General features: G+C 38.5%; 2 protein-coding genes across 4 annotated transcripts in view; one reads left to right on the forward strand and one right to left on the reverse strand.

Annotated features, from left to right (window-relative positions):
- Positions 1-12,654, forward strand: part of LOC135219347 (uncharacterized) — a 294,091-nt gene extending 281,437 nt beyond the window's left edge. Inside the window, exons 42-47 of the mRNA XM_064256029.1 lie at positions 2,453-2,698; positions 6,157-6,321; positions 6,551-6,595; positions 6,853-7,014; positions 7,316-7,396; positions 9,671-12,654. Coding sequence (XP_064112099.1) covers positions 2,453-2,698; positions 6,157-6,321; positions 6,551-6,595; positions 6,853-7,014; positions 7,316-7,396; positions 9,671-9,762 — 791 coding nt within the window. The 3' untranslated portion in view covers positions 9,763-12,654. The remainder of the gene's footprint in view (positions 1-2,452; positions 2,699-6,156; positions 6,322-6,550; positions 6,596-6,852; positions 7,015-7,315; positions 7,397-9,670) is intronic.
- LOC135219349 (uncharacterized) overlaps positions 12,647-27,491 on the reverse strand; it is a 182,991-nt gene continuing 168,146 nt past the window's right edge. For 2 of the 3 annotated variants that reach the window (XM_064256030.1, XM_064256031.1), the window contains one exon: positions 12,647-14,340. In XM_064256030.1, coding sequence (XP_064112100.1) covers positions 14,113-14,340 — 228 coding nt within the window. In that variant the 3' untranslated portion in view covers positions 12,647-14,112. Of the gene's footprint in view, positions 14,341-22,189; positions 22,295-27,491 lie in introns of all 3 variants that reach the window. The other variant, XR_010315417.1, reaches the window with a different exon arrangement.

The raw sequence follows: 27,491 nt of genomic DNA on the forward strand, positions 1-27,491 counted from the left end.
CATACAATGGGTGGCCTGTAAATGGAATGATACATGAGTACCATTGTTAACCGTTCGGACAATGTCCGTGGTTGATATGTCAGAACACCGGAGTGTTCTGGAGTGTTCCGGTGTTGTAGAATTATCCCTGTCTCGGCCTTCTTCGGTAGAGCTAGTAGCAAGTAGTTAACCGTGTTTCCGGTGACACCGGAGAACAGAAAACTACTGAAGTGGGGTAGCTACCATTGCCATACATCGGAGAAGGAGTAGTCCAAGCAGGTACCGGGTGTCGAGATGGGAGAGATCGGGTGAGGCGGCGGAGCTTGGTAACTCCCCCATAACACTTAAACTAAAAGGGAGGGTTAGCTCCCGGAGAAGCACGTTGGCTTCGAAAGTTAAACTAAGACAAATACACAGAAAAATATAAGGTGATAAATGAAATAATGTAAGCCCGCCGGAGGCCGGAGCCTCCAAATAGTCATCACCCTCAAGGAGTCCGGCTATGCCGGAATCCTGTTTCCGCCAGAGCGGGTGGGAGGGAGTGACTGAGGGCAAGGGTATGGCCTAGAGAGCCGAGGGGAGCCGAGCTCACCCAAGCCTGGTGGCCGGCCGGGGCTCCTCCCCTACTCTGGGATGAGAACGGCTGGGTAGCGCCATCCGCACACCGTGGGTCCCCGTGGGGGCCTCCCTCCATCCCCGAGGGGGAACTCGGATTGGCTGCCAGCGACATGTGAGCGAGATATCACCCCACCTGGATGGGAGATGGTGGGGGGGGGGGGGGAGAGGTGCGGTAGCGTGGTGGCTACTACGTGATCGCCTGGACTTCTCATGGTTGGGTGCGGACACCTACAAGGTGAAGAAGGCCAGGCGAAAGGAAGGCTTATAAGCCAACCGAAGCCGACTCACAGATTGAGATAAAATAAAATGAAATCTACAGTATACATGGGGGAAAGGAAATAAAATGAGGTGAAGAGAAAGAGGAACGTCCTGGAGGGACTAGGTAGGACCAACCGGGAAGGGTGGTCAAGACCTGGAAACTCCGAGCAGCTGGCCTAGTGTCGTGATGAATAAACGCGGGACAGGCGGCCAGGGTAGGTTAGGACTAAAAGTAGGACTAGCATAATTCTCGCAGAGCCTAAAGGTAACCTAACCAAAAGGAACATGCATGCATGAAAACTGGATTGGTAGGGTTCCGAAAGGCTACAAAACAGGAACACGTGCTCGGTAAAATTCCCTGTTTAGAGACAAAATCGTCAATAATGCATCACCAATAATAATATAACAATTAATGACATAACAATACTGCTATAATAATTCAAGCTCACTCGGTATGGGAGACCACGTGAGACACGAAACGAGGAGACACAAAGGAGCACGCTGCTATGGTGGCTCGGGGCCGGCGCCGCGTGGGTCGTTGACTCATAAAAACCTAAATAATTCGGTTAAACATGCCAAGGGCAGCCCCTAAATAGTGTCAACTATAATAGCAGTACTTAACTTGGATGCAGAAGCAGATTGACGATCCATGGTAAAATAAGTTCCAAAAAAGCGAGAAACACAACACAGCAAAATAAAACGCATGTGCAGCGTAGCAGTGCTATCAAAGGAATGGCGTCAGAGGCGCTAGCTACACGGTAGCAGGTAGTGAGCCTTAGACTTAGGTCGGCTCCTCTCTTTTTGAGGTATTTTGGTGTAGGGAGAGGCTAAATGGAAAAGGACCTGTGGTAGTGGTTTCACTCGCCCCAGAAACCATACCGACACCTTATAATAAAGGTGAGCGAGCCAGAATAATCTGGCATTTCCAATTTAGCGGTTCTCTGGTATTATAACAATATTTTACCTTAGAAATAGTGCTAAAGGAACCTATTTCACTGGGCGACAAGGGTCCTTTGCCCAGAAATAGATTTTTCCTATGTCAAAATCCCTTTTCTAAATATTATATCTGCATTTACTTGAAAGACTTCAAGATACCAACAACACAATTTATTATTCAGTCTCTTATTTTTGCATTCAAATCCTCCACCACCATACTCTACTCTAGTTTTCTCCAAACCATAATCAGAATTTCCGAGAACATTTATGTTTTTCTTCCTTTGTATTTCAGTAATAAAATATTTGTGCTCTCATACATCACCACATGAGCTACGCACTCTTAGTCCTTGAATTCTCAGCCATACCAGACACAATCATATTTTGTCATTCCAAGAGCAGAACACCCTGCCTTTGCATTTTGTTGTTGAAATGCTGTAGCATCCATCATTCACTTTATAACAAACATTAAAGTTAATTTAGTCTTTGAGTGAAATATCTAAATTTTATTTTAGCTTAATTTTGAAATTGGTTTTTTTTGTATGCTGTGATTTCAATGTTCCTTTCAGTTGCATATAAAAATTAAAAAATAATGATTTTCTCTTGATTATGTGGTAAATGATTACTTTTGGACACTGATGCAATTATTCCCCGTCATCTTCAGTGAAGGCATTTGGGGAACAGATTGACAAGGACAAACAACCAGGTGATGGTGGGGATGATACTGAGAAAGGGCCACTTGATACGGAAGTTATACAGTCGTTTACAAGGCCTTCCACGACAACACCACCGTCACTTGGTACGGAGAATCTGCAGTTGGATACAAGGCCTTCCACAACAACACCTCCAGCTGGGAGTTATGGCCAAACCGCCAAACTTGCCACTACTACGACTATTACTACTATTTCAGGTAAGTAGTATGTATATTCTAAATAATGCTGTTGTGTAGGATTTTTACTGAAATCTTCTGAGGTTCTTTTGATTACACTTTCAAATTGACCCTCCTATAAATACTAAAAAATATTACTACATAGTTATGAGAAATCAGGAAAATCATTAATATGTCTATTTTCTCTAAAGAAAGAAGAAATAAGTAACCAAATTCTAATTAAAAAATCCTATTTCCAATTTTTCACTAATCTAACCCACAAGCAACAAGTGAACAAAGTAGGAAATGCAAAAACATCAAAATCAACAATAAAAAATAACCAACTAGCTAAATAACTGAACAGTGAAAAAAGTATTACCAATAAGACCTCAAACAATTGTTTAACAATAAAACAACAAATGCACAGTTTCTGCTATGAATGTTAACGAGTCACCACCATAATAAAAATAACAGAAGTGACTTCTTGTCAAACTCCGCTTAATAAATAGTCAAAGATTTTCACTAAGCTTCCAAAATCACAAGGGCTAAAGACTATCTGTGATCTTTTAGTAAAGGTCCGTTACTGGCAGCAGAATTTTAAAATGAACTATGTACCCAAGCATCAATCAATCAGTGGATACTTGAAGTCTGAAATAATAAAAAACAGTAGTTAGTGAGTGAAAGTATCTAAAACAATATGAAATAAAAATTTGCATCTCAAGTAAAAAAATGAATTAAACAGGAATACCTTTATCACAGGATTATCCACTGTTGCCAAATCTCATTGGCATTGCAAAAAAATTGCAGTTTATGGAGGGTACACATACTTTGAGTAATGGTAAAGAAATCCCTTTCAAATGTTTTTAAATTTACATTTTCTTATAATATTTTCAGTTGTTGGAAATTAGTTGTTTGATGGTAATTACCATCTAACAACTATTTTTTAAATGTATTTTTTTATTCATCTTTCAGAAAAAGAGGGCTATAATCACTTGTTTGGTCTATTTTCTGTTTGAATTCAAATTTTTAAAAAATGCATTTGCTTTCTTTAAGAGATATGAAACTTTCTATTGTTTTCTTTTATATATGTATTGTATATGCACTCCTTATGCATTCATCTTTTATGTCGTGAAGTTATTATCCATCAGAAGCTTTGAAACACAGATGAATATTATGCTAATCTTCCTATGTTTGTTAAAAGAAGAGGATTAGTTTAATAGTTACAGCAATAACCCTATAGATAGAATAGAATTTTTTATAACAAAACTGAAGATTTACCAATACCTTTTGATACTTATAGAATTTGCGCGTAAGTGATGTCAGGCACTGAGCAGAATTCAGACACTCCTTGTTAGCTCTGTTATGCTTACTTCCACGTAGTAAGTTTTTGTTATAAATTCATTTGTCACCTGTTCTCTTCTCAGTACTATTGACAAAATTTTCCAGATAAGTTATATGACTGCCAGAAACTTGTCGCTAAAATATCCAATGCCACCCTTCAGTAGCATTGTTGGTCAAAGATAATTCTTACACCCTCTCAAAACACTACCTCACTTTAAATTTCAAACTTAGGTGGTTGACGAATATTCCTCAGACCATGCTGTCTAGTCCACATATATCCAGTGGATATATATTTTTAACCATTAGTGTATTGACTGCTTCAACGGTTTTATCTACAGGAACAAAAGCAAAAGCTAACAGCATACGAATGTAGATTTGACGTTCCATCAGTGACATATCCTTCCTTCAGACTGAATTCACAAAATTCTCTTTAGTGTGTGTAGTTAAACTCACCTTGCAAGCTCCCTCAGACTGCGTAATGGATGACCTTCAAGATCCAACTATCCAACCTATGAGGAAAATAAAGGGAAAGAGGGAAAGGTCCCTCGCCACAAACTCTCCACCACAGAGCCCCGGGGCACAACACCCTACCTCCACAACTACTGACTGACTACTGCCCAGGTGTAGACAATCCCACTTACACACAACTGCGATGGTGTTTCCAAAAAATCCTAAATTACATTGACACAATAGTGTATCCTTAACTTTCTTGGGGGACTGGGTCCATTCCAGTGCTGCGCCATAAGTTTATTTCTGCCATAAGTCAGTTTTTCACCGTTATTGGCGCTTCAATGTTCATACAATGCTGTAACTTGAGTTTTGGCACCGTAACTTGATGTTGCATCAAGTTACAGTGCCATAAGTGGTGTTAACTTGATGCCTATTGTTCCTGTTAGTGCTGTCAACATCAAGTTACGGTGCTTTAAAACACTGTTAATGGGACTGAAAAATATTTGAATGAAGGAAATGCGCAGAGATTTTTCTGAGTAGCAAAAGCCAGTACCTTCTTTTACTTTTCCTGAAAAAAACATCAAATAGGGTTCACCCTTGTTTGTTATCGAATGTTCTTGTGGAAGCATTACTATGAGTCAACACAACTAATCCACACTTCTTTGCCTTAATGTACTTGATGGATTGCTTTATGCTGCTCATCTGCGGCAGGGCAGGAGCTCAACATTTAATTCCCCAGATGTGCATTTGAAATGATAAAATTAGGCGAATCTCTTGTAGCTTTTGGATTATTCTTCACTCTCTAAAAACTGGCACAGTTCATTAATTAGTAATGATGGTCATTATTTGACACTTTGCTGTAAAATACAAAATTGGAAAGATTTATGACTGAGGATTTTACATAGAGTTAAAATTCTTCCGTAAAATGCAAAGTGAGGGAACTAAAACCCCGAACAGACTCACTTATCTCTGATACAAAGGAACTGCTGTAAATAAAAGAATTCTTGCATTTCTTGTAATTAATTTAATTAGTTGTTTTAGTACAGAATAGGGAAAACCATATGATATCAAGGCACTTGAAATTTGTTAAGGAGGTACAGTAGTAAAAGGAAGGAAAGGGGTTGCAGCTAGTCCCCGAAGGTATGCTGCAAAGAACCTTAAATAATGTCTATAGTACACCGCATAAGGTGCACTGATGGCACTATTCCCCATAGGGCATAGTATGTTTGTATATACTATTACATAAGGTGTTAATTGATGTTATGTAATATGAACAAAATTGCAAATCCTCAGACACATAGCAGGAGAAAGGTCATAACATTGAGAACCCATTAATATGGATTCGGAGGCAAGGTTCATAAACATTGTAAAGCCATGACACTTTAAATCAAGATGGGTTGTAAATCCTTAGGAATTCTTTAGGAAATAATAAGCAAATTATGACGTTTCTAAGTCGTCCGAACTGATTAGGAAATAGGAATAAAGGAATAAAATGGGAACTGAAATTATAAAATCACGAGCCATTTCGTAAAGCAAGTGACAGTGGAACGGCGAATTCATTGCTGGTGTTTAGGAAGTTGGGAAACAAGTGGGGAAATCCTAAGGAATTAATTAGGGTTGATATTGCAAATTGTCTAGAGCTGCTTAGTGAGCAAGAAGAAAATATTAATTTGAATGGAATTGAGAATATCATCTGTTATTTACCCCAGAATATAGACCGCCTGAGATAACAGTAACTGGCAAAAAGTGCGTCTTCCCGTTCATCTACAAGGGTATTAGATATGAACACTGCGCTTGCATGGACGCCCCTGCCTGCTGGTGTGCAACTTCTGTGACGCTTGACTTGCAGCCTGCTACTAGCGAATACTGCAGAGGTACTGACTGGACACTTTTGCCATTTTATTAATTTTCCTTGCCGCTTATTTTCTCTTTCATAGATTTCCTGTCTTTTTGGCATATAGAAGAACTTGGAATAAATTTAAGAATAAATAAACAAGCATTTTGCACTACTTTGAGTGACCATTCTTATGCAAGGACTGGTTCAGTTCAAGCCAAGAGGACTATTTGTCTGAGGACTTTTCATAACATCTGTTTCTCCTGCAGATTACATCTTTGGCCCTCTTCCAGCTGTCCTGCCTCCAGCCTTTGGTAAGCATGAGGCCATTTTACTCAGTTGCATTAATTCTGTACATAATAGTGTGTTGCAGATATTGACTAATAACTCATGAGATATTTGTTGCCACCGTGATGATGATACTCAGTGCTGATAAACGTTTTGTTGTAGAATGCTGTGGAAGACACCTCCAAAGTTTAAGGTAACGAGAATTACCATCAATGAGATTTTTTCAGCAAGTTAGGGAAAGGGAATAATTTTGTGTGTACTTGTAATCTTTCAAAACTTACAGGAGAAGGGGCAGTGTTCACTGTAGATGGATGTTCTTGTAGTCTTCCATTTGTGTACAAAGGAGAAACGTACACCCGGTGTACTTCAAAGGACAGTACATATCCCTGGTGCCCAACCTTGGTGAATGAGCAGCGGAATCCAATCACTACTGCTTATTGCAGAAGTTAGTGCCCGTTTATTTTTTTGTCATTAGAATTTTATCTTTTCTTCTAAATTAACGAAAAACTTTAGCCAGAATTTGGGGTTTGAGTGAGTCTGTTACAAAGAGGTTTCATCAAGTACAATACATCTTTTCATACAAAATTGCTTAATGAAGTTTTTAAATGAACTTTTCCATATCAGTAAACCTCAATAATTTGCAAAGCATATAAAAATATTTCATAATTTCATAACCAGAATTTACAAATTATGCACTGGAGAAATTAACTTCTTAAATTAGTGAAAGGCCCCTCTGTGTCCTACAGGTGAAGAGTACGGAGCAGCACCAAAGCAACCTCCCCCAAGTATGGAAACTGCACAAGATTCCAAGATAGAAAAGCGTTCAGGTATGATTTGTATTTAGACAGCTAGTAGTCTAGATTGTATAACCTTTTGGGCAAGGTCTGTGACTTCTCAACTCTGCGCGATTAGGAAGTGCCAGTATGTGTGAGGTCTCAATTACCATCTGTCCTGTATGGGTGGATTGTTATAGACTTACTATGGTTGTCAAGCATCATCTTAGTCCTTTGTAGCTCTTGCTTTCACTTTGTTTACATTGATAAGTCTTTTACAAAATTAAAATTATCCTAATTGATTTGACATCTAACCAAGTGAAAATTATCTTTGCTGACAGAATGTACAAGTTCCACACTTTGAGAATTATCTTAATGCAAATTTTAAGTAGTGAAGATGACAGAATATACTTTATCATTTGTCTAAAAAAAATTGTGGGTTGATTGATTTGGCCTACTTAGATAAAATCTTCTCTTGAAGAATTTGTTTAACCTGACTCAGAAATATATTCTGCAGCATGAAGTACAGTTATTAAATGTAAATATCATCTCTAGCAGGAAATGGTCATGACCAACTTAAGGGCTGTATTTTTAAACTGTTCGATGAAGAGCCTGCTTGTGAAATCCCTTCATGAAGAGGTATTTGAAAAACATGGGGAAGCACTTTCATGAAGAGGGACTATATGGGATGGTTGGTACACCGGAGGTGGTAAACAAACATTTCATTCGGATCGAAAGACAGCTATTCTACTTCTATACCACTTTATGCCTATATACATATGAACTTTATCACTTACGCAATTGTTTTGTGCATTAATACAATTACTACAGCAGAGTCCAGCTGCCTTTACTGCTAAGCCCGCCTACTGATTACGTCACGACCATTCATTGAAGCTGAATGGTTGGAAATAGTTTTGAAAAGATCGTTAATCTGTGGTTCTTTTCATCTTCATTTATTTTGCAATGGTTGTTTTGCCAAACTAAAATACATTGTGCTGATTATAATATACTCCAAGAGAAGGTGAAAGACAATTTTGTTACTGCTGTGAAGTTCATAAACACTCGACAGCCAGGAACTTAGGAATGTGAGGTCTTCTACGTACAAAGACAGTATTTTACAAGAATGGAAATAAGACCATTTGTATTGAAGTACTGAAAAAAAAATAACTACCAAAATATTTGGCGTGTGTTATACATTCCAATACTTACATTAGTTATTTGGTTCCCTTTTAATTTTACCAAAAATATACAAAGATGTTAGCAAAGAGATGGTCAAAGACTTCCTCTTCGTTTCCAATAATTTTCACCTTCCGATCATCTTCACCTTTGCCACAAAGACCTGCTTCGTGGCACAATAATATCATTTTAGCCACAAACAGCTTCTTCATTGAAGATGTCAGTTTAGAAATATGGCCCTAAATCTTCCTCCTAGACACACTTGTTCTTCTTGGTTGAATATAAATCTCCATAATAAATACTATACGTATAGTCTTCTCTAATGAGACAAAATCTTCCCTCAAATATTTATTATTGTTACATGTAAATCCCTTTGCCTGTGTTGAAAAAAGTTGTCATGATTTATTGTAACCTCACTCAATGTGAAACATTTTTTTTTATCCAAAGATGATGTAAATAGCTCATATAAAAAAGTAGTTTATTCTCACGGAATCCAAAATCTCCAATGATATATCTGATTAAATCAAAACTTCCATTTTAACAGAAACTATTTTTCCTATAAAAGATAAATCTAGGAATGCTACAATTATATCACTCATGGCTGTAATCTCAAGTTAGGACACAATATGCTTGCAATTCACAGACCACAGTAGTGTTAGCTATAAAAATTGCAAATTGGTTAAAAATTTTTCATGTTTTAAATTAGTCCTGTATACAGTACTGCTGATACTGGATGAGATTTAGAGGACTGGAACTATTTTGCTTGCAATTATCCATGGTTTATTTTTTGTCTCAAACTACTTATGTCATTAAGATTTTAGGGTTCAATATACAGATACATATAAGTCAACCTTTTGCAGACAGATATGTATAGGTCAACCTTTTGCAGACATATACATAAAGGTCAACCTTATGCACTGTTGTATTAATATAATTTTCTATCTCCTATCATGGAAATATTGAAATCTGAAGCATAATGCATGGACGTAGGCTGATATACAATTCCACTTTTCTAACTCTCTTCAAGTACCCATTACAAAAATAAATGTATACGTAATTTCTTCCCTTGGAACCACCATCTACTTAGGACTTGAAATTCTTAATAATTTTCAATAGTTTAAGTGTTCTAATACTTTTTGTAATTTCTTTTAGTGGACCAAATGGAGGGGCAGAACTACAATGACCTCTGGTGGTCAAAATGGATGTTGGCCAACATACCTAATCTGACATCTTTGTGGTCTTAAGAGATTCTAGACAGCATAGCAGGATATCCTACTGAATCTTCCACAATTCGTTACTGTTTTCGTCTTCCATGGGGATTTAGACATACACATATCTTTGTTTTGTGAGATGGGAAACAATAATTTAGAAAGTTACTGAATGAAAAGTAATAAGGTTATAAGTTTGATATTCCTTTCATCTTTTTCATGTAATCACAAATATTAGAATTCATGGGAAGACTAAATATATAAATTAAAGTATGAATAAGTATAAATCAATGAATACTGTTAATTCATTATTGTAAATTTTCCTTTTTGGTGGTTACCTTATGTTTTGATTTACAAAAATAATTCATATATAAAAATCAAATGCAAAATAATGAAGCAAAATGAATATACATTCACTTAACACATCTAAATTCTTTTGATATTCCATGTGAATGCAGCCTTTAGTATTTGTAGTTGGGTTCTCACTCTCACTTTCTCTCAACAGAGAAGGTCACTTCTCAGAATAGCAGTTCTCTCTTTCAAAAATAGTTTTTAATAATATGAAGCAAACCATATTACAAATACTGTAATCATTAAGTTGAAATGTTTATTCCCAATTTCTGTTTTTATGTGTATGTACTTGCATTTGTATGACAGTGGATTCAGACTCAATTTTCATCACATCATCATAAAACTGTAAAAGTGGTGTTTATAATAAGCTACAATACTACTTTGTTCATTATATCAACAATCCTGCAGTTATGTCAAGCTGCCAGATCATACTAGCACTAATTTTTCAGCAGATGCACATTTGCTTAATCATTAATTACCTTTAAATAAGTTAACAAAAGATGCATATGGTCTGAGGATCATTTACATTTCACTAGATAACATAATAGTTTACTTATTTTGTTGAAAATATTGGCAGCTTTCAACAAATTAAATCTTATGCAGGGTCTTTTCAATTCTGATAATTCGTTTATCTGACTCGGCTAGGTTGGAGAGTAGAAATCCAATATTCATATTTGTCAAAAGTGGAATATTTGTCATTCATATGTTACATAATGTATAAAAAATATTTTATTCTATCTTTTGATTTTATCTTTTTACTGGACATAGAAAACCAAGGTTATGTAATTTCAGCTGGATCTTGGTATCTCTTCTGTTATTTTTTCTTGGATACGGTTATTTGGTATCCTTGCACTGCTACTAGGACTCCTTCAGGGGTTGGTGTAGTTTACATATTTCGACCATCTCCGTGATTATCATCAGGATGTTGGTGAAGACGAACTGGACAAATGCTGGGTTTAGATTGGCTATTATAGGAAGTGTGGGCAAGATCAAATTCGGTGTTGAATTATCAGTGGGTGCCCGGGGGCATCCTTCTTGGCTTAAGCTGTCTCTTGTGCGTTGATGGTTGAGGCTGGTCCATGCGAGCACCATTGATTGCAGCGTAGCTGAATTTTGATTGGCCCTTATATTGTGTGCTAAATTTTGATTGGTGCTCGCATTGTATGGGGTGCTCGTTGCAGGTCTCCTGGTAGCTGTAGGAAGGAGAAAGGTCTCTTGGGTGATATTCATTGATTGCATTTTTTTTCCTATCTTCAAGGCTTCCAAGAAGTGCAGTCAGCGATGGTCTGTGACTAGGTTAATAATTTCAGTATTCTTGATATTGTTTAATTAGTTGGTTGTTGGCAGTTTTGTATGACTGAAGATTGCTCCCTCTTGGGCATGGCAGGAAATCCTCTTTGAAAAAGGCATCATTGTAATCCCTATGTAATTGCTGATGGCAACAATGCAATTTTTGAAGAAAATTTCCTGCCTTGCCCAAGAGGGAGTGATCTTCAGTTATGCAAAAACTGCTCACAACCCACAAATTAAATGGTAAGACATTATTCCGATTAGTATTGAAGTTATTGACTAAGCCACAGCCCATTGCCGATTGCGGCTCTTGGAAGCCTTGCGGATAGGAAAAGAAAGGCCATCAATGAACATCACCCGAAGAGCCTTTCTCCTTCCTACAGTACCAGGAGACCCGCAATGAGTACCAGACAGCGCGAGCACCAGTCAAAATTCAGTACACAAAGTAAGGGCCAATCAAAATTCAGCTGCTATAGAGCGGAATTCTGCCCCTGCCCAGCGCTGCATTGGCGCTCACATGCAAGACCAGCCCCAACCATCAATGCATGTGAAACAGCTTGGGCCAAGAAGGTTGCCCCCAGGCATCCAAGGATTGTTTAACACCGAATTTGACCCCCACCCATCCTTCCTATAAAAGCTGATCAGAACCCAGCACTCGTCCAGTTTGTCTTCGCTAACGTCCTGATGATGATCACGGAGATGGTAAAAACATGTAGACTACGACGACCCCTGAAGGAGTCCTAGTAGCAGTACAAGAATACTTAATGCACATATTGAAGAAAAAATACCAAAGATAGCTACCAAGATCCCGTTTAAGTTAGGTAACACCCTTGGTTTCTATCTCCAGTATAAAAGATAAAATAAAAGCAAAATATAGAATAAAATATTTTTGAAAAACTTTCAAACCTATGAATGACAAATATTCCACTTTTGTCAAATATGAATATTAGATTTCTACTCTACAACCTAACCGAGTCAGAAAAATGAATTACCTAAGAATTGAAAAGACCCTGTATAAGATTAATTTGTTGAAAGCTGCCATTATTTTCAACAAAACATGTATCAAAGGTCTGGCCCCCTGCATATAATGGTTTACTTCTCATGTTAAGAGGGCCAGGTTCATGGCATTTACATAGTTTATTATTAACTACATTGTTGTGCCTGGTATTAGAATACTTTTGCCCTTGAGATTTCCTATAAGACAAGTCTTTCAGGTGAAGCTCACCTGAAGGCAATTTAATGTTTATAGATGAGAAGGCAGTCTCAATAAAAATAAAGCTGAACCCACTTGTAATTTTTATTAATGAAATCAGAAATATGGCTGATATATAAAATGGAAGATTACTTTCTAATCAACATGTGAAGTTAACAGATGATAACAAAGCAAAAAATATAAAATTCCCAATGATAATCAATTTTACTCAATTTCCAGGTCTTGAGTTCTTACTTGCACAACTGCATTTAGACTAGAGCATCAATAAATTATGACTCTACACTACTAAAAAGCATAAGCAATAAAATGTTCATGTTTTTTCTAGTATAAGAAGAGTTCACCTATAAAAGTATTAACTGATGTATCTTGTCTTACATATATCAATTTCATTGCACCCCTAAACAGTGAATCCTTATTACTACCATAAATATACCACAAGGCTTTTAAAAATGCATTTTCAAAGGGGTATCATTGTAACACCTTGAAGAAAATACAGGAGAGAAAATAAGTTTACCACACACAAATCAACTTTTTAAGATTTCCTCCAATCATAACTTAAATGAACCATATTTAGATGGAAATACTTTTAATTGGTAATTTATGCAATATGTCTTGGAAAATGAATCCTGTCATTTATAATGACCATCACAGAACTTGGGCAATTGTAAGTGCATTGAAGCTTGTGCTTTTTAATTGCTTGCCATAATGTAATCAAGAACAATAATTAAAACACTACATCACAGTCCATTGAAATACCTTGATTCTGCATGTGAATAAAAACAATCGTGCTATTTTTCGTATATTCCCGAGAGAAAGGTTTAGCTCTAATCAAGCTTCTCTGAAAGCACCTTAACATGAAACAGTAAGCTCTAAAACCTACACATTTCAGGTAAAGATAAGGAAGTGGATTTAGAAGATAACAGAAGCCAAGACATTCCAAATCATGTTATACTGGTGCAAAAATGTAAAATTTCAGCTGACTGCAGTTTGAATGTGTACTCAAACTGTTAAGTATAAAATATGTTTTTGGTTTTCTCACTACAGCATTATGTGAATGCACATTCTGGTGATTAACAGCATTAAGTGAGAAAGTAAAATTATTCAAAATTTCGCTGTACTTTAGGAATGAATCAATGGTACTGCCTATCTCATCACTACAAACCTTATTACTATTACAGCCATTCTGCATATTGTCATCATCGAAATTTTTCCTGAATGTTATGGAGTGAAAAATAATATGAAGTACTAAATATGGAGGAATAACATATTGTATTACGATACTTAAACTCTGGGCAATTTTAGAAGAAAGAGATGTTAGAATTTTGCATCACTTAATAATGGCCTATACAAAGAAAATAGTAAATGACATTCTAAAATATCAAAAATTATAAGCACCAAATCCAATGAATACTTGTACATATATATTAAAATTGTCTATACTGTACTAGCCTTTTAAGTTCTTGATAAAGCACTTATTCTTACACTTCTGGAGCCTTTTTTTCTGTGCATGATATGGTAACTACTCTAACGATTTACCCAGCAGCTTCAGTGCAAGTAGTTGTCAGGGAAAGACCATTCACTACAGTCTTGAACTGTTCTGGAATAGGGCATTCAGTAAAGTCGCCATCATCATTGGGTATGAGAACATTCATTTCAGTTGATTTTGCACTTATTATTTCTGTCTTCAAGGACTCTTTGCTCAGATATACTTGGCAACCATCAGTTTTCTCAATGGATAAAGTTGGCATCACTCCCATTACCTGAAAAAGAAGAAGCAATTAACGGCTTGAAAAGCAAACGAAAAAGGTTCAAAGGTCCTATAGGGATATCACTCGTATAGAAAGGACTAAAATTCCAACAATATAAACTTACGATCCATTCCAGACCTGATGTGGCATAATTTTTGGGGGAATATCTTCAAGGTTTTTAGTTGGACAGTGATGACATTCTAACACAATGTTTACAACACCCTGCCATAATTTATGATGTTCTAGGAGTTAGTCAAATTTATATACTTTCAGAGCTTACTCTTATGATTTTAAGTTGTTGTCAGTCAGACCCCAAACACCCGAGCACAGGTTCGGATAAGTTGACTTGCTGCCCTCCCCTTCATCAGTTCCCTCCTTCACCCACCAGCAAGGTCCCACCATCCCCCTTGCAAACCCATCCTTCTATCACACCTCTTCCCCTCGCTCTCCCTCCTCTTCCCCCTCCAATTTTACCACCTCTCTCTCTCTCTCTCTCTCTCTCTCTCTCTCTCTCTCTCTCTCTCTCTCTCTCTCTCTCTCTCTCTCTCTCTCTAAGTAGAAAAGAACCCTACATGATAATTCAGGCATGGAAACAGATAGAAGGAATTGCCAAAAACATCATGGAGCTAAAAATATCAGAAAGAGCAAGCAGAGATAGATTAATAGTGCCCAAAACTATACCAGGAAAAACAAGGAAAGCACATGGGACATTAATCCACTATGCACCAGCATCAACAATGCAGCGTCTATTCAATGCGTTGCCAGCTCATTTGAGGAATATATCAGGAGTGAGCATAGATGTGTTTAAGAATAAGCTTGACAAATATCTAAGCTGCATCCCAGACCATCCAAGATTGAAAGATGCACTAGCAACTCTCTGGTAGACATTAGAGGAGCCTCACACTGAGGGACCTGGGTAACCCGAACAAGATGTAAGGTAAGGTAAGGTAAGGTCTCTCTCTCTCTCTGTCTCTAAATTGCACACAAAGATTTATCTCTAAATTGCACACAAAGATTTAAAGTCTTACACATAGTTCTTCTAAAGTAATTTTGTTAAATAGTTTAAGAATAAAAATGCTGGGTGTAGTAATGAATCGATGGCTAATGAACATGACTGATTTGGCTTGGTTGGCAGTTTTGAATACAGTATTTGAGCAATTTACTATAAATGTTCACTGTCATATGATTGCAGAAAGTGGTTTGTCGCTAGCTACTGAAGGTGTGCTACAATCACACTGTCCATGGCCAATTTGCTTAGATGCGCAAATGTGTGCAAAACAAAATGGTCCCAAAAGAAATAAAATAGCATTTACAAGGCACACAACCCACGTTTAAAGGCCCAAAACTTGAAATTTGCATTAGGGGCGTATCCCACAGTTGGCTGGTTCCAGACATAGTGGAACACAACATTCACAGCAGTGGAGTGTCTTTTCTCTGTTGTGGTTGACGATTTGTATGTTGGCAGATGTTGGAATCCCTTTGAACGCTCTGTTTTTTGGCACCTGGTGGCACTGGCATCATACAAATGAAATGACGTGCAGAAAGTCGGGCTGGATCTCCAGCAGTAGAGCGATGACCAGGTGAGGGGTGTTCAACAACATTATCTTCCAACAGTTGGTGTATCACTTCAATTATGAAATCTGTCTGAAATTTTTAATGGATCTTGAGCATAAACAGTATTTGTGCATCATAAGTGAAAAAAAAGTTTCTTGTACCATTTTAGTGCCTTATGAGCGCAATAAATACATGATGTAATTACATCCGACTTGTCTACCAAATGCATATTAGTGTTATAATCTATGACGCATTCAGGTTTGGATAATCTTTCATGAGTATGAGGATCAACATTCTAGCTGAGGATCATGAGAGGATTGTGAACAGTGAGGAGGGAAAGTAATTGTTTATCCCTCCAGTGAGCAGCAAGGATATTATTTGCTTGTATGTGTGTTACTTCACCCCTGCAGACAATAGGAGTGACATTTGGCATGTTTTTTCATTATCTTTTTACTGTACCTCAGGCTCCTGTCTTCCTGGAATACAGACACTGAAGGAGGGATGGTGAGCTATACCAATTATCGGCAAGTAATACATGATTTTTGTCAAGATAAGGCTCCATAAGGTTAGCGTTACACTGCAAGACAAACCCAAAACCTACTTGAGTGTCACTTCTGTTTCAACACCAGTGTACAGTATAAGATCTTGTACAAAACTAGTTTGACAGTCATAAAATGAAACACTCATCTATGACCGCATTACGAAAGGAATAAAACACTTCTTTGCATCTATTTCTTATATGATCAAACACTGCACAAATTTTGTGGGTGTATTCAGGCGAGGATCAGTGACCCAATAATCATAACTGCTCTTCCTTAAAATACCCATAAGCATAACCAAGTTGAAGAAATTTTCTCATCTCTGATACTGTGATGTCATACCACTGTAGTTCCCTTCAAGTGTTCGCTTGATATAAGACCTCTTTTCATAAAATGAAAGTAATGATTTTACTTCTCTACAATCAGTTCCATTGTAGAATCATAAAAAAAAATCACTTTCACGAGCATTTTCTTCAAAATCATCCACCTGTATTCCTGGTAGACCATCATAATCAAAGGTGTGAGGCAGAAGAGGCAGAAAGTTATCACCAGTCCATTGCCACCCAGGATCAGCTGGTCTGACATTTCTGATATGGCCAGATCGACTTCCCCCGCCACCCATACCTCCCCTCCGTGCGGTTCATAGAAATGGACGATGTCTTCCTCTTGGTGGTGTGGTCGGAGATGGGGTTGGGATATCGGATGGGATGGGAGGATCAACAATGTCAAGAGTCATCAGTAGAGATTAACACTGATTGGCTTACTCTTCTTCTACTCTTATTTGATAATGAAGCCATGATATTGGAGAATAGAGGTAGCTGAGGAAGTGGAGGCTACACCCTCTCCAAGAGCTAAAATTTCTTCAATCATTGACACTTCCTCTTCACTTTCATCTTCCGATTCATCACCAATATCTTTGTGTACATAAGTTTTATCTTTATCACTATCATCTACTAAATCTCAACTATATTCATCACCTTCAAAATCATCAGGTCATTGCTTACAACTATAAAATAAGTGCAAAGAGAAAGAAGGCAATTTAAAGAGCAAGCGGCCAGATCAACCTTGCTCCATGATGGCTTATAAGGTAATAAGAGCTTGTATGGCTATTGGTGTGATTATTATTATTATTAAGATTAAAAATAAATGTAAGTAGCCCAAATTGAATAAAAGACCCCAAGTCAAATCAAAAGAAGCCCAAAAAGTCGTAAACAGCATATTATATGCTCAAGGGATGCCCAAGGCATTGTCGAAACTCCCAAATACCCCATGAGCAAGTACAGATGCCAGTAGTCCCTGGAACACACACGTTTTTATTAATTTTACTGGATTTCCAGCTGGCACTAGACAACATACAAACAAACAAACAAACAAACAAACTAGATGATTATCCTACTGATAAGACTGAAGGTTTGTTAGTTACAAAAAATACAAATAGATTAAAAATGTATCATTTTGCATTTCATAGCCCTATCTGGCAACCATGCATGGACTGGCCTCGAGCACTGTTGCATTTCTGGAGGTTTGCAATATCCATACAATGAGCTATGAAGGCGCACAAATTTAAAAACTTAAGAACATCCTATGACGTAGTTGACCTTTCACAGGTTAATATATTCAACTATGAGAGGAAAGCTGGCACACTGAAAATAAGTTTTAACAGGTACTTATTATTAACTAACCATAACACTTATTATGTACAGCCTTACGCAACAAATTTCACAACACTGACAATTTTTAGTGAAACTATATTGATAATATCATGACAACTATCATCAAACCCAAGTGTTCCTGAGTACTAATTGGTTTTCCCCCCTAATCTACTTAACATCTGGGAAGGTACTGCTCGGCAAGCCATGAAGTTTGACGAGGATTATTGGTTCTCTGACAATATCCATGACAGCAGAACACGTCATTGTCGCTTCTCACTGCAATGATGGAGATGTGCTACAGGTAGTGTTCAAGTTATGATAATTCGTCTTACGATAATCCGATTCTATGATGGGGTTACCAATTAATACTGATACGACAATATTTTGAAAATATTTTAAAATTTTGCTCGCAATGGGCATAAGCAGCAGAGAGAGAGTGGCCAAATTACAATAGCCTAACTTTATCCCATATTAAAAAGTTCAAAAACAACAAAAGAGAATGATGAAAGTTTTGTTTTAACTAAACTCGTTGCGTAAATGCGTACAACCATGAACAACCAAACAAGAAACAGCTTTTTTTTCCCAAGTACAATTGAATTGGATAACGACAACATCCATTTGGCTTGCGTTTCAACCATGGTACGATAGTAAACAATTACCATAGGTATGTTATAAATGACGTTATGTAGAACAGGACTGGTAAATGTTTATTTAATAACTTTATTTGCTATAGATCAAAGATCAGTAAAAATATATTGTTAAATTTAAACAAAGTTGTAGCTGAAGCTGTGAAAACTGTTCAAGCTGCTATTGACTATTATAATAAATCAGCAACAATGAAGCAAGAAAATTTGGTCAGAATTGAGTTAAATATGGCGAAATATACTCTTATTTGCCATCAGCTGATTTCCAAACCAAAACATTGACCGTTATATGTTCTTATAAATCAATAACATGAGGATATACATACAATATTATTGGATAGTGAAGTAATGTATAACTTTTTAAGAGACTCATGGCATGGAAAGATGCATATTCATTACATTTTTATTTTATAATTATATGTAGCCATCAGCAGCCTGACATCACTCAATTATACTGATGTCGGACTAAGTCTGATTCTCGTTTCGTGTCCATTTTTTTTCCTACTGGTATATCATAGTCAGAATGCAATGAACCTCCAAAATTGGCTTATATTAAAAATTACTATACTGTACCTGTAGTATAGAGTATATTGTAGGGTAGGCTACTGTACTCATATGTATACGATATACGTACTATACAGGCAGTCCCCAGCTTATGACAGGTTTGGCTTACGACATTCTGAGGTTACAACGCTTTTCAATTATATTTATCAGAAATTATTTCCAGGTTTACAACGCATGTTCCACGGTTACAACGCTTACAACGCTGATCTGGCAGAAGAAATGTGACTCCCACAAATGTAAAATAATCAATATTTGAAGGTTTTTTTATTGAAAAATGCAATAAGAATGCAGTTTACATGGTTTTTAATGCACCCAAAGCATTAAAAGCAAGGTTTTCTTAGGATTTTTGACGATGTTCCGGCTTACGACGATTTTCCGCTTACAACGCATCTCAAGAATAGAACCCCTGTTGTAACCCTGGGACTGCCTGTAGTGTATAATAGGCTAACTCTTGTTAATGTTATTCAATTTCTCTTTGTATTGAATTATCATAAGCAAATATGCATTGAACCTAGAGAATTAGCTGAAATTACTAATTATTATACCATATATGTAAAAAGTATACTATGTAGTTTAGGCTAGGCTACCCAATATGTAAAGATATTACTGATTACCCTAGTGTAGGATAGGGCTATATTCGAGATACGATTTTTCCAACAAAAGATGGGATTTTTGGAACCTAACCCCATCGTAAATAAGAGAATATCTGTATTCCTATGATAGCGATGACAATTAAAATTAAATCTAAGAACTCTTGTGTGTATCATTCTCTCTTCATTCTAACTGTAGGATAATTATGCCCATTGCCCAATATATCTCATCACATTATACAAACAATCGAATAACAGGTACAGAAAAACTACCATACACATATGTACTTACACTCTAGGACAAAAAAATATAACTTCCCATGACAATTCTTAAGGCGAGATTCCACCGAGGCAACATGTAGCATGCGACTGACTGGCTATCAACAAGCATGTTGAATACAACAAAAACTAAGCCACTTGTCAACATGATGTCTCAGCAGACGGTCACTGCTATTGCACAATTAGTGCTGTGCTCTCAAGCTCACCATACAATCTTCTGATAATAATAATAGTAATACTACTACAATAATAGCTAGAAAAGCTTGCACCATCTTTTGTGTGTGAGAGAGAGAGAGAGAGAGAGAGAGAGAGAGAGAGAGAGAGAGAGAGAGAGAGAGAGAGAGAGAGAGAGAGAGAGAGAGAGAGAGAGAGAGAGAGAGAGCATTTGCCACTACAAGTATGATATCTTAAGAGGGAGAATCTTCCCTCCGAGCTGCCTCAAGTGTGAGAGAACAGTATGCAAGTTCTTGATCTTTTTTACTAGTTAAATTTCTCTGCTAATCCCACAGTACATCTAGTTTAGCATGTTTATTCTTGTACTCTGTCAAGCATATATCCCATAGAACAGAAAGTTTCCTAAATTCTTCTATAAAGTCTACAATTTTTTCTTACGACTAATTCAGCTTGATGCTTTCAACATCAAATCTTTCCTGCTACTGGTGAGAAGGGTTTATCACTAGGCAACAGGCTAAATCTTGTTGCATGTGTTGCGTTATACGGCAACAAGTTGCCATCTGTCGCATGCCACACAGTTGCATGCTACATGTTGCCTTCTGTTGAACTGGTGGAAACACACTTGGCATATGTGACAATGCAGCATGCCATGTTGCCAAAATCTTGCTTCAGTGGAATCCCACCTTTAGGCAACACAGTAGAATGAGATTGATAATAGTGGAGCACATTAGCAAAAAACCACTCAACTCAATGTTGGGATATACACATTTGAGTTATAATGTGGCAAAATCACACAATATAATGATGTACAATGTATGTACGTATTTATATTTTCCAGTGTGTTGTGTAATTCAGACCAGAGAGGGAAGAGGGTGAGAGAATTGGCAGGGAAAGCGGAGGGAGGAGAAGTGTGATAGAAAGATGGGTTTGAGGGGATGGTGGGAGCTTGTTGGTGGGAAAAAGGAGTGAACTGATGAAGGGGAGGGTAGTAAGTAGATTTATCCAAACCTGTGCTCAGGTGTTTGGGTTCTGACTGACTACAACATAAAATCATGAGAGTAAACTCCTAATGTAGTATATAAATATGGTTAACTCTAAACTCTATAACTTTATAAATTACGGCGGGGTGTTGTAAACATTGTTTTAGAATGCTATCACTGTCCGACTAAAAGCCTTGAAAATATTCCTGAAAAACGATGCCACCTCGGGTCTGAAATGGATAGTAGATATCCCAAAATAACCCAACTACACTGCCCTTCACTCGAGTAGCCTTCAGCTTCTACATGCTGGGTTTAAAAAAAATAAAACATTCATTATAAACCTGTCAAAAAGAATACCAAATACAAAATAAAGGTATAATTCAAGCATGTTTTTCTAACGCAACAACAAACTCCAAAATGTTAAATGCCATGTACGAGTGGTTGGATTATTCATATCTACACCATGATGGGTTGTAGGATCAAGAGAAAACCCATACTGAATCACAAAGAAAAGAATGGCCACAATCAAAGTACATGTCCTGACCTATACAGAAATGTCAAGAGTCTTACATACGCTTAAAATGATCTCATACACATCCATAAACACATTTTCACTAATAACCAGTATCTAGGAAAGCATACATAAAACTCAAAATTTCAAATAGATGTAGCCTGCAAGTAAAATAAAAAATAAAGGGTACACGCAAGTTCAAAATTGTTAGTAATAAAACTTGAAACAAGAGGTACGAAAAGAAAAAGTAATGTATAAAAGGGACAGAAGACGACACCACTAAGGTATATTACAGATCATAATCATCTGTTAATGGAGTTGACCTGTTTTTTCTAAAACAGATAGGGGACCACTAAGGGAGCAGTACTACTCACTAGTACTTTAAAGAAAAAAAAACCAGCTGTAAGATACAGTTTTGGGGATGAGTGGGTTGATGAATCTTATCAAGAGCTTTTGAAGAGGCATGGTGGAGTCAGGAACTGGAATGAGAAAGTAATTCAACTTTTGGTAGTTGTTTTGCTCTCTTCTTGGAAATATAAAATAATGCAAAACTTAGTTGAAACTAAATTTGTTAGTCTGAATCTCATTGAAATCCATGATACCATAAACTAAACTTTTCCCACAATTGAGAACAAAGATTTTTTACATTTACTTGAAGCATTTTGAAGGAAAGTTGTGTCGTACTAAATGCTATATAGGCAGTCCCCAGGTTATGGCGGGGCCAGCAGTGCGCTGTAAGCTGACAATCACCTTAACCTGAATCATCATAATTATAATGGGAATAAATAGCACTTACAGCACCATACATCAGGTAACGGTGCTGTAAATCCACTTACAGCGCTGAAAAATTATCATTAACAGCGTCACGAGTCAAGTGCCGTAAGTCTGGAACAATGTAACCCGAACCTGACGTAACCTTTGGACTGCCAGAACAAAAACCATAATTTCATTTCATACTTTTAACAAGGAAATCAACACTTATGCCTAGCTAAGTTTTAAAGAAGAATTTTCAGTTTAAAGTATAATAAAAGGCAAAAATACTATTCATAAGCCAAGGCTTGTGAGGCACATGAGCATAATTATCTCCCATGTTTAAACTACAACTTACAATAATCTTGAAGGACATCTTGCAAATCATGCAAAATACTTTACTACTAGTATAGTGGTGGAAAAAATATTTTGTTCATATACAAAACAAACCTTCGGTCTTAACATTAGCATTTACTAGGGCCTAGCTGGAAACCAGTAGAATTAAAATCAAACTTGTGCAATCCAGGGACTATTGGCATCTACCAGGTCACGGGGCATGTATTACCCAGAATGCCCTTGGCGTCCTGTGACCTACCAGTTATCTTTCTACCGCCTTAAGATAGGACGTGTTCTCTGTCTCTGTTTAAAGCCGGTTTTAGTTTGCCCGTTTTTATCCATTTCTTTTTAATTTTTCTTATTAATTCTTTCTCTGAGTGTGCTCAGTGTGGGTGTGAGCTGTAAGAGTGTGTAAGTGGTGAGATGGAGTTTTTTGCGTCACCGCCGGGATCTTCTTCCATTTTGAAGGCAAGACAAAGGAAATGCCCTGGAATCAGTGGCTTTCCATGTTTAAGATTACTAACTTCGATGTCGACGGATCCTCATCCGTGTAGTAGGTGCAGAGAAAATGTATGTACAATTACTAATCCTTGTTCTGTTTGTCGTGGTTGGTCGGTGGAACAGTGGAGGAAGTTTTATGAGAAAGGCCAGTACAAAAGAAAGGAGTCAACGCCATCTTTGGATGACCAAGCGTTGGCGGCTTCTTTTGTATTGGCGATACACCAGACTGCTCCATATGTTTCGCCACCTGCCTTTATTTGTCCCATACCCCTTCGGTTTCTCCTAGCGGTTCGTTATCAGAAACTCCAGGAGGGGTTTTGGGTAATTTTATGAATAATATTTATGCTCCGCTGTTCCCAGCAGGGAGGGGGGGAGCATCGCCATCTTTGTTCCAGGTGCCAGCTCCCGATGCGAGCAGGATAGAAGGTACGTGGGCGGCGCTAGGCCTACCAGGCGTACCAACCTTGAAAGGTTTGTTGTCGCATTATATGGCTTCCCGATTCCAGCAGAGTCAGGCAGCGCTGAATATTCCTCATCCCCCTGGATTGTTTTTTATGGAAAAAATGCTGCGGCTACGCCAACAACTTCAATGTTGACGGCGATGCAGAACATGGCAGGTAGTTATGCTATGAACACAGGGATGCCAGTAGCAGCCGCACAGTCTCTCCCTACAAGATTGGTGACGTCACAACCAACGTCACACACCGACATGGCGGACGCGATGACGTCACCGCCTACTGCTTCTCAGTCTGCTTCGCTGCCTCCGGACCCAAATACGCTTTCTGACTCGGTAGTACACACTGTAATGAAGAGATTACAAGTTCTAGAGAAGAAAATTAATAAGAAAGACAAAAAGAAAAGGCGTGATTCGTCGTCTTCTTCATCTTCTTCCTCTATCTCAGTGTCATCGCCAATTTCGATGATGTCACGGCGTGTACCAGTCAAGCGTTGGAGGATACGGGATTTCGTGACTGATCCTCGGGCCAAGAGGAGAAGAGTGAATTCTTCTTCATCTTCGGGCCAGGACTATCACATCCCAGTCAGCAAGAAAGGCAAGAAGTCAGTGGGTGATAAGCTCAAAGCTAGCGGACGAAGCCGTTTACTAGAGTCCGAACGAGCGAGTGAGCTGACGGTCGATGGGCTGGCGGCCGATGTGGAGTTGCCAGTAGAGACGACAAAGAGTCAAAGGAAAACTACAATGTCGTCGGCGAAATTGGCGTTGGGGGCGAAAAGTGCAGCAAAGGATAGAGCACAGATACCGGTTTCGCCTGTAAGACCGTTTAAAATATGAAGAAAAGATGAAAAGGCTCCTATTTCGAGAGAGCCTTCATCTTGGAGGTATAGGCGAGATTCTCGCTCTTGATCCGCGAGCAGAGGAGTAGTGAGGTGGTATCGTTCTCCTGCTGACTGTTCGGGATCCAGCCGTCGGCGGTAGGGGTAGACAGCCACGAAGTACCCGGCCGTTTGTCAGGAGATAGGAGTGAGATAGCGTCTCCGGTGCCTGAGCACAGCACGCTAGAACAAGAGGAAGGGGAAAACCCAGAGTTTCTGGCTTCGTATGCGGAGGTGATTGATTTGATTCGTCAATTCAATAACCTTTCGGGGAGAACGGAAACGCCTGCCAGTATGCTTCCTCCGGGGATTGACATGGCGTTTGGGTTGAAAAAGGATACCAAGGTGTTGTATGAATTGCCTTGTTCAAGTCATGCGGAGTCAGTTTTACAGTATGTAAATGCACGGATTGCGGGAAGGGATAATTCTTTAAGATCAAATAGATCATTTAAGTTTATCCCTCCTCCGATGATGAAACAGAAAATATTATATGACATCGACGGTTCCTTTGCTATCCAGACAAATTAACCCAAATGTGGTAAGGTTAAGACCTGGATTAACCTTAGAGCAAGTAAAAATGGAATGCCCTTCGATGACTTGCCAAGAGGCTGCTACGTTAGAAGCAACAGCTTCTTCTGTCTTTCAGACTGCTTCTTGGTTGGATCTTTGGTCAACAGCAGTGGCAAAGATTGCATCCTCAGAAATGACGAGAAAAGTGGTGGATGAATCAATGTTCATTAGATTACTACAATCAGGTGCCAAAGCAATTGCGTACTTGACAAATTTGAGTGCCAATGTTAGGGCAAATATCCAATTAATGAGGAGAGATGCAGCTTTGGCTAGGCTAAGCCGCTCTGTTGATTTGGATTCCCTGCTAGCAATGAGGAATGGGAATATCTTAAGAGTCACAATTGCTGTTGCCAGAAGCCATACTATAAGAGGCTATAGATAGAAGAAGGATGGACACTAATGACAGATTGGTACAGCAGGAAGTTAGAAAAACATCTAACAGTCAAAATAACCCTATGGAGGTAAGGCAGCAGCAAATACCTCGAAAGAAGCCAGTGAAGAATAACATCCCTAATAGAGCAACAAGGCTCTCTTCCCCAAAGAAATTAGCTCATCGGCCCTTTCACAATAGAAATAACAGAGGAAGGGGGATTAGGGGAAGAGGGAGAGGCTCAAGGCGATAGGATGGGCGCCTCTCATCACTCAGCCACACCAGTGGGGGGTTGCCTGGCGAATCACTGGAAGGTGTGGCAGGAACTGGAAGCAGAGCAGTGGGTGGTGGATGTTCTCAGGGTCGGGTATTTGATTCCGTTTGAAGTATCCCCACCCCTGACGGAACGGCCAATACCTCACCTCTCTTATGCTCAAGAATCTCAAAAGGCCTTTTATTCTGCAAGAGGAAGTGAAGAAGATGATGGAAAAAGGGGCTGTGGAACAAGTATCTGTTCCGTCGAAGGGGTTTTACAGCAGGATTTTCCTTATACCCAAACCCAACGGGGACTGGAGGACAGTAATAGACCTGTCAACATTGAATCTGTTTACTATAAGAAAAACGAGATTCAAAATGGAAACTCAAAAGACGGTTCTACAAGCAGTCAGGATGTCAGGATCAAGGACCTTATACTGACAATCAACTTGAAGGATGCAAACTTTCAGATCCCAGTCCATCAGTCTTCAAGGAAATTTCTCCGCTTCAATCTTGCAGATAAAGTTTTCGAGTTCAAAGTTCTGTGCTTCGGATTGAAAACGTCTCCTCAAGTTTTTACAAGAGTGTTCACTCTCGTGTCAACATGGGCACATGCTCAGGGGATCAGGCTAATAAGATATCTAGACCATTGGCTGGTGATAGCAAAGTCTAGAGAGAAACTACTCAAGGACAGGGCGACACTTCTACAGTTTTGTCACAGCTTAGGCATTGTGATAAATCAGAAGTCGCAGTTGGATCCAAGTCAGCGGCTGGTGTATCTGGGAATGGTTATAGCCACAATAAAAACCAAAGTATTCCCGACAGACCAGAGAATAGAGAAATGCAAACAAGTGGTGAATGCCTTTCTGGAAAAACAAACACAGCCAGCAAAACAGTGGCAGGTAGTACTGGGAGTTCTAACTTCCTTGGAGAAACTAGTACCACAAGGGAGGATACACCTTCGATCTCTACAATGGAGGATGAAGGAGTTTTGGTCACCAGCAGTAGATCACCCGTACGAGAAGATTCCCTTTTTGTCAGAAGAGAGGAAAGACTTGCTGTGGTGGGTGAAGGACAACAATCTGACAGTGAGTGTTCCCCTTCAGCAACCCTCCCAGGATCTCTTGCTGTTCTCAGATGTGTCACTAGAGGGTTGGGGAGCCCATATGGACGAGCTGATGGTTTCAGCGAAATGGAGTGGCGAGGACAGAGAACTCCATATAAAAGTGCTGGAGTTAAAGGCAGCGTTTCTAGCACTACAGGAGTTCAGGGAGAGGGTGAAGGGACAGTCACTGGTATTGATGTCAGACAACACCACAGTAGTAGCTTTCATAAACAAACAAGGAGGGCTAGTGTCTCGACAGTTACATGTGACGACAGGTCAAATTCATCAGTGGGCTGTAGAGAACCTAGTAGACATCAGAGCCAGATATATTACGGGGAAAAGAAACATAGTGGACGACAAGTTGAGCTGAATGGATCAAATCCTGGGTATGGAGTGGTCCTTGCACCAACTGATAGTGGACAGAATGCTCATGTTGTGGGAAAGGCTGATCATAGAC

The sequence above is a fragment of the Macrobrachium nipponense genome, chromosome 1 (assembly GCF_015104395.2).
Source record: "Macrobrachium nipponense isolate FS-2020 chromosome 1, ASM1510439v2, whole genome shotgun sequence".
In the NCBI taxonomy this organism is placed as follows: domain Eukaryota; kingdom Metazoa; phylum Arthropoda; class Malacostraca; order Decapoda; family Palaemonidae; genus Macrobrachium; species Macrobrachium nipponense.